Source organism: Pelecanus crispus, chromosome 4 (genome assembly GCF_030463565.1).
Source record: "Pelecanus crispus isolate bPelCri1 chromosome 4, bPelCri1.pri, whole genome shotgun sequence".
Classification (NCBI taxonomy): Eukaryota; Metazoa; Chordata; class Aves; order Pelecaniformes; family Pelecanidae; genus Pelecanus; species Pelecanus crispus.
This window is the reverse complement of record NC_134646.1, coordinates 38,158,260-38,172,987: the sequence shown is the minus strand read 5'-3', so window position 1 is coordinate 38,172,987 and position 14,728 is coordinate 38,158,260. Positions and strand designations below refer to the sequence as shown.

Sequence of the window (14,728 nt, the reverse complement as noted above, 5' to 3'; positions counted from 1 at the left end):
TTTTTCATTACTTCATTCTGGTCAGTTGGTCATAAGTTTCAGCATTTGACTAACAAATTAAAAGACGGAATTTTAAGTTATGGCTTCAATAGTTCCTATGAGGAACTTAATTGCCTGTCACCAAATACAGTTGAAAAGTAAATAACTGTAAAGGTACCTTTGACATTTGACAGTTACAGTGATTCAAAATATTTGTGAAAAATTCTGTAAGTTACATCAAAACCGAGTTCATGTTGTACATGGCACCACAGAAATCAAATTGGTTGAGAGAAATTTTTCATGGCACAGAATGTACTCTGCAGTGAATCCCAAATGCCTCAAGTAATAGGTGCTATGTCCACACAGTGTAACACCACAGACCACAGCATGGAGAGCCCAGAGGAAGGGTATCCTTTAAGGAACATAGGCACTGTAAATAATCCTGTTTAGCAAAATGATACGTAGCAAGCAAAGATCTGCTGTTTAAAATTCCTGTTACCAGATGTCCTGTCCTCATGGGGATTGAACAGGCTCTCCCAGAGTTTCTCTGTATTAATTTCAAAATAAAATTGTCATTTCAAAGGAGGTTCCTGTTGACTACGTTTATGGAAGTTTAAAGGCAAACAGAGTACTAGGAGCTAACCAAGAATATCTTAAAATAATATGTGGTTGTCCATGTGAAGGACTTTGGTCAACCGCAAATCTACAGCTATATTTAATATGGTTGAGCAGATGAAGGGAAGATTGGGTCAGATTTATTCACTGGGTTTGTCAGAACGTATAGGAGACATAAGGGTTCCTGATTAACACACAGACGTTGTGCTGAGAATTTCCTCACCCGGGGGCATAATTAGGCCTTTTGTCAGCACTTAAAACCCTGTGCTCATATATTACTTGTTCTGAAGTGTGGTGAAGGGAAGGCCAGATGGATTTCTTTGAAGGTCAGTGCATTGGTTCGTACTGTTTTATACCTTTGCTCCGGGGCATCTGCTGTACGGTAAAGGATGTAATGTGGTACTAAAGCACAAGCGCAAACTGTGATTGACAGAATGTTTCTACGGAATGGAGCTTGGAAAGCTGTTTTAATGTCAGCAGTAAGGTGTATGAGGAGACATGTATCATTATTTCACATTAAATTAAATGTATAATTGCATGTAGCAAGATGAGTGCTAGCATATAGTAAACATCGAACTCCATTTCTCCTTCATTTTCTGTGTCCATCAGGTGAGATCGTAAACTGGGTTGCGCTAGACCATGAAAAACAAGCTCACCACCAGCTGACCGTGCTAGTGACCGATCACGGCTCACCGCGGCTTAACGCCACAACCGCTGTGTACATCACAGTGAGAGACCTCAACGACAACAAGCCCCTCTTCCCTCAGGCAGCGCCCGGGCAGGGGCTGCACCTCAAGGTGGGTGCTGCACCTCAAGGTGGGTGTTGCCAGCGGGGTGTGCTGCCGGGCTCCGAGCACCACCCTGTGGCAGGAGCCCAAACCCCCCGTGCTGTGAAACCGTAACAGTATGGCACCGAAATAGAAACGTAACCCATTCTTAACTGAGACTCGGGTGTATTTGGGAATTTCAAAATTTGTCAAATGATTACACTTCTCCGCCTTGTATACAGTTAGATGTAAAGGATATACATGTATAATTTTATTTATGTATGCAGTAGAATCTCTTTTAATTTCTGACCTCTGCATCTGCTGTACTAAAGATTTTTGAATTAGCAATATATGCAGACCGTAATAGAGGATTGCCAGAACTGTATTATTTAACCATTTCCTGAAATGCTCTTTGCACTGACTGTAAATATTACTGAAATGGAAAATACAGCAGCAGCTAAACTCTTGTGTTATGGCAAGAAATGTATTTTAAGACTCGCTGTTATCCATTATATATTTGCAAATTATTTATGAACTGCTTGATGACAGGTTTTGGAAGGGCAGCCATCAGGGACACTTATTACCACTGTCTTTGCAAAAGACTTTGATTCTGGAAACAACGGTGTTGTATTATATTCAATAGAATCAGGTAAGAATTTAAAGTGTTATTCATAAGAAAAGATACATTGAAATAACTAGAGATTTAGGGGCGCCATGTATACATACTGGATTTTATGTCTATTTTGTGACTGATAGAATAAAGGTCCCAGTATAAATAGGAATCAGGACCATCATATATCTTACGAAGTATCTAAGGAGGTGCAAGCAGCTACCTTTCCTCCCTTCCCCCCTGCCCCAACTTCCCAGGGGTTTGGTTGCTTGTGTGGCCGGCCAGAGAGCATTCAAACAGCACTCAGAAAAGATTAGGACTGTGATCTTGTACTGTACAGTTTACTGTTTCAGTCAGTTGTTTAACATCTTAAAGGAAAGATGATCTCCCTTTTCCCATGACCAATTGAAAATTTTCCTGCTATAAGAACAGTTCATGACAGTCTGAGACAGGGATCAGAAGGATCAGCAGATAATCTAGGCAAACAATGAGGCTTGTGGGTTTTAGTTCATGTTTCACCCTTTGTTTAGCACTGTGTTAGCCTGACATAGCGTGGCCACTTAAAAACACTTCTCCTCTTTAGTTTTCCCTGTAGTTCCTACATGTTGTAGCTCACTTCTGGGATAAGCTATAGGATCCAGTTTTGTTTGCAGTGAAATCAATAACAGAGCTGTCCTCAATTAGACCGTGAATGGGACTGGAACATTAATAGTAGTAAGTGACATAGATGTGATCTCTGTTTTTGCCACATACCACTTGCGACACTTCTACGCAAGAGAGAACTCAGTCTGTAACCAGTGAGGAAAATATGTCTGTTCCTCCTGTTTTGCTTCACTATTGTTTCAAAACAGTAAGAGGTGCCAAGAACAGAACGATTTCTTTTATTTTGGTACCTGCTCTATTCTACCAGTTTAATGTAATCAATACCTTTTAAGCTTCGTATTTGTAGTCTATGGTAATTTGCACATAGAGCATACTGTTTCATCAGAGCAAGAAAACATTTCCAATATTTCTATCCACTCAGTGCATTTCCTCAGGTGTTCTTTTCTGTGTAGGCAGAGCTCAAAGGTGGGCTCAATTGGCTTAAACTCATTACAATTATTTGTCACTGCAGAGTAAAGAACAAAATACTGCAAAGCTACATTACTCCTCACTCTTGAAGAGCAAGGGAATCTGTAGCCTCTTCTGGCCAAGGCTGAAATTACCAAAAGATTCCTGTGGATGATGTTATACTGTGTCTTTATGTACCCTTTTGACTTCTGTGGAGTAATGGAAGGACTTTAGGATCCAAATCCACAAGGGCCGGAGAACTAACTCTGCTCTCTTTTGCCAAGAGATGCTTAAAAAAATAAAACATTTAACAACTCTATTGAAAATTTTGCAGTTGAAATATATGCAGATAATAAAAGAATGTAGGGTCAGTTTATGGCCAGACTATTATTCCCTTAATTTGGATACAAGTGACTGCCTCTTCCAGAGGGAACTGCAGAGAATCGTAGAATTCTTCACTGTGAATAATAATATTTTACACGAAGTGATCCCCCTTAAGAAAAAGGGAATGAGTAGTACCCAACCCTTTGTTTGAAGGGTGATGGCCAGGCAGCATAGGAAGGTGTTCTTCAGGCGTCTCTGCCTGTCTGTATATCTAGCTATATCCCCTTCCTTCAAACAGCACATTGGATTTTCTTACTGGCTTCACTGTAGAGCCCCAGAGGGGGGAGTAAGTAAGAGTTCAAATTATAAAAATGACTAGCAACACAAAATATGACTGGTCTTGCAAATGTTGTCTCTAGAAAGAACAAAAGGATAAAAGCAGCAGCAAACACAAAAAGAGCCCTCCCAGCCTTGGAACTAGATATTTTCCCGATAAACAAATCCAGAAACAGCTGAGCTTCTCTGATACTAATTTTTGTTGTTGTTGTTAGTTGGCTCACAGCCTTTAACATCTGGTCTTCTGTTTCATGGTGAAGTTCTTGCCTGGTTTATATTTAAAATAGTATTTTCTAGTTCTGGGACATTGTTCAGTACTAAAATATGAAGAAGAAATATGATCTGATTTACAGCCATATTTGTTAAACACAAAGACATCAGGTTAATTGGAGGACTGCACGCAGACCAGTGCTCTTTTCAACAGTTGAGGGACTGCTACAAGATTAAGAGCTATGAGTGTCAGTGTCAGCTGTTAAGCTTGTGAGAGTCACTGGGTAATTTTTAATGTTCTTGAGACCTTAAAGAAATGCCAAAAGAGCAGCAATAGATTAAGCTATGCAGGAGGGCTAATGACAAATGCCAAATTACGTAAGGAAGAATCTGTAAAAGAACAGAGGTTTACACAACAGATGAATTTTAGCCTTCAGAGGAGAAATGTTTCTTTCAAAATGCCCCTCTCTCTTCCCAGAAAATCAAACCAGATCATCCTTAAACGTTCATGTGTATGGAAATGCGTGATCATATGGCCATACCTCCACTTTTGTGTTACCACTGAAAGAGTAACCTAATTCAGAGGGAGGTGAATCCCAGCTGTGTGTACTATTCCTTAGTGACGCTTGGAATTGCAAAGTGATTTGCCTGGCCTTCTTTACAACTGTCAATAGGTTATGGTATAGCATTTATAACAAAAATTAGTCTGTATTTATAGGGCATCATAAACTATTGCTTTGTGTGTTAAGACTAGCACTGGCAAATTAGAGGCTTTTACAGTTATGTTTGGACCAATTCTGCAGATACATTAGCATTTGATCACCAGAGTGCTAGGAGAAGCCTAGTTTACACTGCTAAAACACGTGAATTGGCAAGTGTTGTGTGTATGTCTGTGGACAAGTACTTGTTCTCCAGGCTGATTTGCAAGCAGCATGCAGGGAGCATTCCTCGACTTGCAGAGGACTGTGTTTCTGCAGCAGCCCCGCGGTGTTCAAGCTCTTTGGGAGCCATGGCATTGCCTTCCTCTTTTCTGTTAAAAGAAAACTTTTCTTTCACCTCAAAAGAGAGTGAGAAGGCCAAGGTGATAAGTATTTTAAAACCTAGGAAAGACACAGTTCTTCAGGCAATTAGGTAAAAAATAATGTAGCTAACTATCATTGTGTACTGAGGTCACAAATATCTGAGAAAACTCTAGTGTTACTTTCTGTCTGGGCCATTTTGCCTGAATGCCAGTCCCTGGAAGGCTTGAATGTTCTGTCAAAGTTCACAACCACACATTGCCTGGGCTTTCTCAGGCCATTTTGTTTTTTGTCCCAAACGGCAGCTGCTGTGATTATGTCTGAGAGCACAGAGTTGAGAAAGTGCCTGGGCTTTGGAGAACGTCATGAAGTGAAAGCCTGGCCAACAGGTTGGACAATGCAGAGGTGAAAAATTTAAGTGAAAAAATGTATCCATTTATTGGCAGGTTAGAGTAGAGTTACAAGCACAAAAAGAGACTGGGGCCATTAGAGTCTAGTTATTGAGAGGTTTAATTTTTCTGTGTTCCATGCTTCATCTGCTCTTTTCAATTTCCTTATTTCTTATCCATTTCTCCTATATTTTCTTCCTTTTCTCTTCCTACAAAAAGGGACATCTTTAGGGTCTATGATACAAGCAGCAGTTGCCTAATTCAGGTGAATTACGGAGGTGAAAGCTGAGCAAATGTTTGTGGAAGTGCAGGGAGCATGAGCTTTTAGAGCAACGACTGACATGCTCTTTGAGTGTAAAACTTAAAACCACCTCCTTTTCCCTTATTCCTCACTTTGAACTTCCAAAAGAATGAGCAGGAGGGTTTGGAGTGTATTTAGAAAGTGAGCAAGCTACAACTCACATGCACTTGCTCTCAGTAAACTTGGGAAAAAGTATTTGAAAGCGGTCTATCTCTTCTCTTACTACGTCATCTATTAATCACTTGAAGAGCAAGATCTGTCTTTAGGTAGGCTTTTGAAATTCAGAAATTGAAGAAATTGCTTTAGCTACAAAACATAGTCTGAAAGTTTGATTAGTCTTTCTGTAGATGAAGGGAAATCCATTTCATAAGGGTTTTCTTCCTTGAAGTTTTTTTTTATTTGGAATCAAATGGCTACACTTTGAAATTGTCTGTGAATAAATAAAAAAATAGGCTGATAAAAATACCAGAAAAATAGAAATAAGATGTTTCAGTTTTGACTGTCTTTACAGTTTAGTACCAGATAAAAAAGATGAAAATGAGAAACACTTTCAAAATGGAAGTCCCAAGGGGTTCTGGTTTTATACAATATCTCTTTCCAACATTATCAAACTTTTCTGTTACTTTTATCACCACCAAAATATGTGCAAACCTGACCATTTCGTGCAATATTTGGATTTTAGTGGAAATGTAGTCTCGAGTGAATAAAGCTGTTGGTAATTTATTTTCTGACCAGCTCTCATTTTATTGAAAAATATAGATTCTGACCATTCCTTTCTCCTGAAAATAAGCTTCAACCCTTCAGAAGCTCTGTGGACTGACACCTATTTCAGTTGAGCTTAGCTATCTATGTTCTGGTACTTGAAACAAAAACAAGTATTGGTCTTTGTGCTAAGAGGTACTGAATATCCTCATCACTGCTGAAGCAAGGGTGAATCCTCATAGCCTCATGCTCAGAGTGCAGTTATGTACCTGCAATGTTTTTGTTCTCTGATTTTTTTTTTTTTTAACTATTTTTTATTTTTGGTTCAGTTTGGTAACTGTAGCTCCATTTTGGTAGAATAATGAAGGGAATAGTTTTTGTGCACTTTTGTTTACTGTTTTCTTTTTCTTGTTAGTTCTCCCTATCAGTTATTTTAAATGTCAGTTTTAGCAAAATGTTAAAAATATATGCATGCAATTCACATTATGTGTTCTGTTTTTCATATCTCCTCTGCCTTTTGCTTAGCTGGGATTTTGTGTCATGAAACCTTATATGGAACAAAATAGCATATCTGTGAATGTAGACATACTGTTGGGACCTAAACCAGGAAAGTAACCAAAATCTATTTATGAAAACAGTAATATAGCAGCATTAATATTTTGAAACTATCATGAAAAATGCAGAACGCAGGCCTGTCTCATTCAATATAATTATCTCTACATATTGTTTCCTTTTGTTGGCAATTTCCTCGTTACGTTCCAGACTGCAAGAGTCAACCCAGAAGGGACTCATGGAGCATTAAAAACACATAGTCAGTCAAAAATAGCAGAACATTATTGGAAAAAAACTCCTATTTGTTGATTGCGAAAACCCTGTTTTCTAACTAGCCTGCTCAGTGTTTTTTCGAATTCTACAGGTGCAAATATTTTACAGTTGCCGGTGAAGTGATTTGGTACAAAAATGAACATCTATATGTGCAGCTAACTAATTTGCATGTGCAGATTTGGAGAACATAAACAGCTTCATGCTCACTTAGGTGCCGATGGAAATACAGTTCTTGATAGGTGTTTTGTGTACTACATCTGCACTGAATTTGTTTTTACCGCAGTTGCTTATTAGAATAGCAGCTGTTATGCTGCATGACTTTGTTTAACCCACTAGCACACCTTATTAAAAATTCACATAGCAAAAAGTTGTTTGCATAGTATTTTGAGAGAAGTAGTTATGACAAATTTGATTTTCTCAGTTTCTGGTAAGGTATACCAAGTAATAGATACTTTCCCATTTTACTAAAAATTGGAGAGTAATTTGTATTGCATTCCTTGAAAATGGGGGAGCTGGGTATCAGTCTCTTTTCCCAGGTAACAAGTGATAGGGCGAGAGGAAACGGCCTCAAGTTGCTCCAGCAGAGGTTTAGATTGGACATTAGGAAAAATTTCTTCACCAAAAGGGTTGTCAAGCACTGGAACAGGCTGCCCAGGGAAGTGGTTGAGTCCCCATCCCTGGAGGTGTTTAAAAGACGTGTAGACGTGGTGCTTAGGGACATGGTTTAGTCGTGGACTTGGTAGTGTTAGGTTTACAGTTGGACTTGATGATCTTACGGGTCTTTTCCAACCTAAATGATTCTGTGATTCTAAGTCACAAAGAGCTATTTACTCTTCTGTGGTAGAACTTTTCTTTGCAACTCTAGAATAAACGTAGTATGACGTAGCTGCAAGTAGTCACTTTAATTAGAAGTTTCTTGTTATTAGCATGCGGCCAGTCCTTCATGAAGGACATAAGCATAATTTCCAGTATTCACATGTTGCTCTGCAACAATTTACTGTAAGATTTTAGCTACCCCCAGTTAGCTCCTGGTTCAGAGCACAGGCAGGGCAGGTGGCATCACTGAAGTGACTATGTCTTAGGGGTACACAGGGCTCTTTGCTGACCCATAGTCTGCAAGGGACATGAGCTGGCTCTGCATCCAGCATCGCTTACTTGAGTCTTCATGCCAGTTCAGAGACTAAGACTTAATTCTTTCTCTGGCCCTGCCTGCCAACTTATGTTGGAAGTAGGACTACCAATCTTGGGGTGTCTGCTGCTCTCCTGATGCACACACCATTGGTGTGAATAACATTGGTACAAAATTGAGCAGTTGCTTTAGTATTCCATGGCGTTTCTCTCTGTAGCTTTCTAAATCCAGACTAAGTGGTTTATAATAACTATGTACTCGATGAAGGAAGAAGAGGTGAACCAAATGAGCCAGAGAGATCCAAATGAGTGCAGCAGGTTCCCTTTCCTCTGGGCCCTGCTCTGTCTCACTGTTGATTACAATGTTCAGTACTATGGAGGCAAGCTGAAGAGATCCGCAATAACTCATGTCATTTTTTCCCCATAGAACAGGATATAGGATACTTCCAGATTGATGCTGTCAGTGGGGAGTTAAGAACAACCCGGTCTCTGTTGCATGCTGAGAAATCAGACTACAGAATGATGGTCACAGCCAGGGACCAGGGGATGCCTTCACTTCAAGGACATGCTGCTGTTTACATCCAGGTACTTGTTTATGTTGTACGGATAGAACAGTTATGTTAGATATCTAGTTTCTCTGAAAAAACAATTTTGGGAGAAGCTAGGGAAATAAGATGAAGAAAGGAAGAAGTCCAAAATTATAAACACCTTGTCTTGTGGTACTTTAGACATTTTTCTGTTGAGGGAGGAAATGAGGGGGCAGACTCATTTTGATTTGTTAAGAATACAAAACAGCATTCTGGGTTGTCTTGCAAATAAATGGTGTTTGTACTTTAGAAGGGGGACATTATGAACACTGGAAAAGAGAAGGAAAATACCCAGGTAGATATTTTTGTTCTCCACTATGTTACTCCCTTTTCTAAATTCTGTCTCTGTAACCCAGTATAAGGATAGCTCATTCCTTCCTGCTGGTTTATACAGGGCTGCTCTGCATGGGAGTGTGAAATCCAGCCTGTGCTCTTTCCACAGCCAGCCACCTGCTGTTCATCGAGCTGTAGTGGGGCTGCTTTGTGCAGGCCGCCTGTGTGCTCCTTTATCAGCAGTTGAATGTCACCGAGGCTGCTATTTTCATGTCACCCAAAAGATGGTTAATTTTTGATAGCTTGGAAAGAAATGCTTCAGTCAAGACAAGGCAAATGCAGTTCTCACAGTTAAAGAGATTTTTTCATTTTAAAGCATTAACTTGGAATACTGCAGCAATCCATAATGAATGAAACCCTGTAATGACATAAACAGTCCTCAAAAAAGCCCAGCTATCTGTTTGTGTTTGGCAAACTGCATAATGTACTGTGCTTTCTTTGTTACATCTGTCCCTGTGATGCTGTCCTATGTAGAAAGACAGTTGAAGTGCTTCAGAGTAGGGGCAGAGATAGCAGTATTCAGGTTGTCTGTCTTTGGACCCCTGTGATTCAGAGGATGAGAGACAGTCTCGTCCCTTTTTTTAAAGTGGGATGAAAGATAAGAGTTACGGAATGACTGGCTAAGGATTATTTGAACTCTTACAGAGCATGTTGAATTTGTTTTCTGGCTTTGAGGCATACTTAGAATAAATGTAGTCACAAATAATAAATGATTAAACTCTCAATTAAGGAAAACAATTTTCATTCCACTATTCATAATAACAATGGGAAAATATTGTAGTATTTGTGCTTTTGTTGCAGGTCATCCCACTTCCCCATGGGAGATCTCTCTTCTCTCAAGATTTCAAGCACTTTGTCGTACCTGAAAATTTTAAACCTGCACAAGCGTTGAATTCTCTGAAGTGGCCTGATAATCATCTAAGAACTAACAGGAAACTGCATTTCAGTATCGCTAAAGATGATGATGATGATGTTCATTTTGAAATAGATAGCTTGACAGGAGACCTTTTTCTTTCCAAGGAACTTGACTATGAAACAGCTTCACACTTCCTTTTGCAAGTTATTATAAAGGATTATAATAACAATCCTCCACAGAATAACACTGTCTTCTTAAGTATCGATGTAGAAGATCAGAATGATCATTCTCCATATTTTCAAGATGACTTTGTAGTGATTGGCATAGAGGAAAATGTACCTGTTGGCACTCTGGTTTACACATTCAATGCAAAAGATGGAGATGGCAGTTTTCTGAACAGCAAAATACAGTATTCCTTAAAAATGAGTGACATGGGTGAAAATCCATTTCTTATTCACCCTTTGTATGGCACCTTGACCACAGCTTTTCCACTAGACAGGGAGACGACTCGCTCTGTGATCCTTACAGTGTCTGCGGCAGACCAGGCAATAAATCTGACTGATCGCAGGTTTGATTCCCTGGCTGCAAAAATTGTTATTTTAGATATCAATGACAACAGTCCCAGTTTTATGTCTTCACCTCTTTCCTATGTCATAGAGGATGTGGAGGTGGGCTGCCTTGTGCACCACATAATTGCAAAGGATCCTGATGAGGGAAGAAATGGACAAGTTACATATCACATCCTTTCAGGCAATGAAAACAAAGCATTTGTTTTGGATAAAATCACAGGTACTCTAACTTCTTTCCTCTGGAGTTTCTTGTACTGTGCTTCTCACGGTAATATTTGGGAGTGCATACAATGCAATACCAAGAGTACCATAGTAATGTGGTACTTACCCAGGTGACTTATCATCCCTCAGGGGTGGTTACCTTGGGCAGAGCACCACACGAGCATGGCAGTACTACATGCAGTAGGCAAGCTCAGTGAGATTCAGCTCAAAAATTTCTGCATGACACTGTTACTGTGTTGTGTGGAGGTACTGGAGCACCTTCCGATAGCACATTAAGGAATGTGGGAAGATAGTGTGTGCAGTGAAATACTTCATTCTCATTTTTGCATGGTGCATACTTAAAGCATGTGCACACACATATGTTGCTATATGTACGCACGAGGAAGGGCAAAGTCAAGATCAAGGAATATGCATTACACTGTGGGTGGAACATGTTCAGTGGAGGCTCAAAGTGCTGATGAATTTCATTCTTCAGCCCTCTGAAATTCTCTGGTTCCTGAATGAGTTCTGTAACTATTATACCATCTCCACACAAATGCAAATCTCACCCTAATAATTGTAGTATTTTCTGATTCTTATTCTGATTTTGAATCCGTTTCTCATACAGCTGACACTGATTTGTAGAGCTCCTAATTGCATAACTTACATGCAAAAGATGACAAATATTTAAGTTAAATAAAGTTAAAAAGTTAAGCCCAAAGTTAAATAAAAAGGAATCTTTGAACTTCACTGGAATTTTCCATGAATCCCAGTTTCCCTTGACATCAAAATGAGTATTTCTGGGCCAATTAGCACTCTAAAGGGAATCACAGGTAATGGATGACTCCAAAGTCTGGAATCCTTGCAGCAGTGGCACAGCGTGCATAGTGATGCTACATTGAAGCTTTGAGTGCTGGAACAACTGAGATCCTAACCTGGTCCAGAATACTTTTTTAATACCTTCTTTCTTTCTAATAGGACTCTTAACTACAGCCCAGCTTCTGGACCGTGAGATTCAGGAGCGCTACAGTTTGACAGTCATGGCTCTTGATGATGGCAGCCCAGCTCTCTCCACCACGCAGGTTCTAACCATCATTGTTCTTGATGTGAATGATGAGACCCCGGTATTTCTGAAGCAACTTTACGAGACTGCAGTTCGTGAAAACCAAGATCCAGGGGAGTTTGTCATAAAGGTGGAAGCTGTGGACAGAGATGCAGGTAATTTCTGTCCTTTTGCTATTAATTTTCATTGTGGACCATAGTAGACTGATCAAATCTTGCTGCCTGCTGTGCTTGCATGTACAGCTGTTGTGCTTTTCCCAAGGTAATATATGAGTTTGGAGTTTCAAAACATGGCTTTTGGTTCAGACCCTTAACCTTTTTTCAGGACTTGGAGGTATTCTGAGTTGCACACTGGGGTAGCTTCAGCTCTGACTGGTATATTGAATGTAAAATGTGCACTCACACGATGCAGAGCAGCTCAGCTCACTGTAGCTTTCATGTGAAGATAGCCAGCGTGCTCTGGTTGTAAATCAGCAAACAATGTTCAACTCAGTTGAAGTTAATATTTGAACGTTTTGTTGCTCTCAATCAGAGCCTTTTGAATAGTTTTAGAACAGTTCATTAGACAAGGTCCTGGTTTTGTAACAGAACCGGCAAATATGCACTAATCTTTTCTGACCAGAGAGGGGCACTGTCATCCAAGATTTTCCAGCTACTTGAGCTGTGACGGGATTGTGGAAGCCACTCTGGATTTCAAACAGGATTTTACATACATAAGAATGTTAATGCATTGCCTTTCAAGCATATGCGGAATGGATGAGTAAGAAGGGGTAGTTCATATGCTCTTTGAATCACAGGTGAGGTCTAAATGTGAGAGAGTCTTTGCTAAGCAACAAAAAATTCCCTCCAGTTCTTTAACTACCTGCTCTTTTGAGATACCTAAAATGCATATGACATTACAGGTAGTCTGTGTTACAGTTGGTGTAACGTGAAGTAGTTACACAGAGTCTGGGGTCTGCAGTAAAGATAAAATCTGGAAAGAGAATTAAATATTACAGTACTGCTGCAATTGGCCCAAAGGTTGTCTCAACTCTGTGCATGACTTTGTGTTTACTGTGGGTTGGCTTTCTGCACATCTTTAGAATTGTTTAAGCTTGTGCTGTCCAAAAAATAGATAAGACAATAGATCTTGTTAGCAAAATAATTTTCTGTATTCAGTAAGATTTGTCATTTTAATGTAGAGCACGTATTGATTACAAAAGGCTGATGTGAGCTCAGTTGCTGTATAGAAGAGACATTTCCCCACAAGTATGTAAAGTATTTAGAAATCGGGAATGGGTGGGTAGCCCTGTCTGTGAAAATCTTCATGACAGCTGAGCAGCATTACAATCTACCTCTGTACCTTGCTCTTCCAAGTACTTTCTTTTGTGGATCACACTACAAAAAAAAAAAAGGCAGTATTTGAAGTAAAAATTTGAAAGATAGTAGACAAAAGAAGTGGGAATTTGCTTGAATTCCTCTCCCTCCTTTCTCCCTCCTTTATATTTATTTATTACACATCTTGTGGGAAATACAGCAGAAGGGAAATTTTGGGAGCCGGTAGGAGGAGGGAGCGGGGGTGGCTTGGCAGGGTGGAGAGGAAGGGCATTCCAAGTGTACTGGGTGGCACGGTGTGTGCCTGCCTGTGCAGACACTTTGGGCTGGAGCAGTGTTGTGGCTGATGGTTCCTTCCTGCTTTTTTTTTTTTAAAGTACATTTTCCAGTAACCACAGTCCTTCTGTTGGGTCTCTTTCTCACATTTGCCTGATTTGGCCCCACGTCATGTGCATGTAACAGTATTGTTCCATACAAATGCTGAAATGATGTTCATAATGTAAGAAAATAGGTTTTGTATATGAGTGATATAAATATAATGCTACTCACTTTTCTTACGTTTTTGGAACAAAATTTTTGAATAAGACAACTCCTCTCATGGTGTTCTTTATTTTATACATCACATTTTTTACTTTATTTTTATTTACTCTAAATTGCAGTTCATGTCCCAGTAATATTTGCATAGTCTCAGTGGAGGACTTTCCTCCCATTACAGACTTTTCTTTTTTTTTTTTTTCCCACTTCATATGTTCCCTGACTGACCACAGGGAGGAATCATTTTTACTGACAATATCAGCCATCATCAACATTTTGTTTTATTTGTCTTTCTACTTCATTCCCTGTGAAGGGAAGAGGGAAAGCAAGCAGCCATCACCTTCTTTGTGTTTGACCCAAGCTTTAAGCTTGCTTCCAGTTCAAAAGGTCTTTTCTTTTTCTTTTTGGAAATCACCACTAAAATTTTTGCTTGGAATGATTTTCTTTCACATGGATATCCATGAAACATCTTGTTCAGCCAACTCCCTCCTGCACATTACAAGAGCTGCACTTACCGCAGCTCTATGTTGGCTCACTTTCTCTAAGTCCTCTTATACTGTGAGAGCTCTCCACTCACCCCAAGGCCAACATCTAACAGTGCAACACAAGTAAATGCAAGTGTAGACACATGTAATACAGGTACATGTTAGGAAAAAATGCATGGGAAAGCAAAGATACCTGCAGCATATTTAAGATAGGTCAGGGGTTTGTCTTGACATATGTCTTTGCAGAAGCTCTGAATGAACTGAACTAGCACTTGTCAAGGTCTGCATTTAAGCTGATGTGCACCTCTGTTGTTCAGTAGTCATGTCTGGAACCTTAGGAGAAAAATCTCAGAAGGTTAATAGGGACCGCTGGCTTAGAGTTATGAGACAGGGCTTTACTGCCATTCACTAGACATTTTGTCTTGTTCATATTCACAGATTATCATGGTCTTAACAACACTAGTATTATAAAGATGAGACTTGAGCCTAGATTTGGGGCAGGGGGGACATTTGTTCCCATTGCTTCTTCACC

General features: G+C 39.7%; 1 protein-coding gene across 1 annotated transcript in view; it reads left to right on the top strand.

Moving 5' to 3' along the window:
• Positions 1-14,728, top strand: part of DCHS2 (dachsous cadherin-related 2) — a 122,541-nt gene that overhangs the window by 79,611 nt on the left and 28,202 nt on the right. The window contains 6 exon segments of the mRNA XM_075709484.1: positions 718-745; positions 1,142-1,391; positions 1,911-2,010; positions 8,683-8,840; positions 9,977-10,820; positions 11,780-12,019. Coding sequence (XP_075565599.1) covers positions 718-745; positions 1,142-1,391; positions 1,911-2,010; positions 8,683-8,840; positions 9,977-10,820; positions 11,780-12,019 — 1,620 coding nt within the window.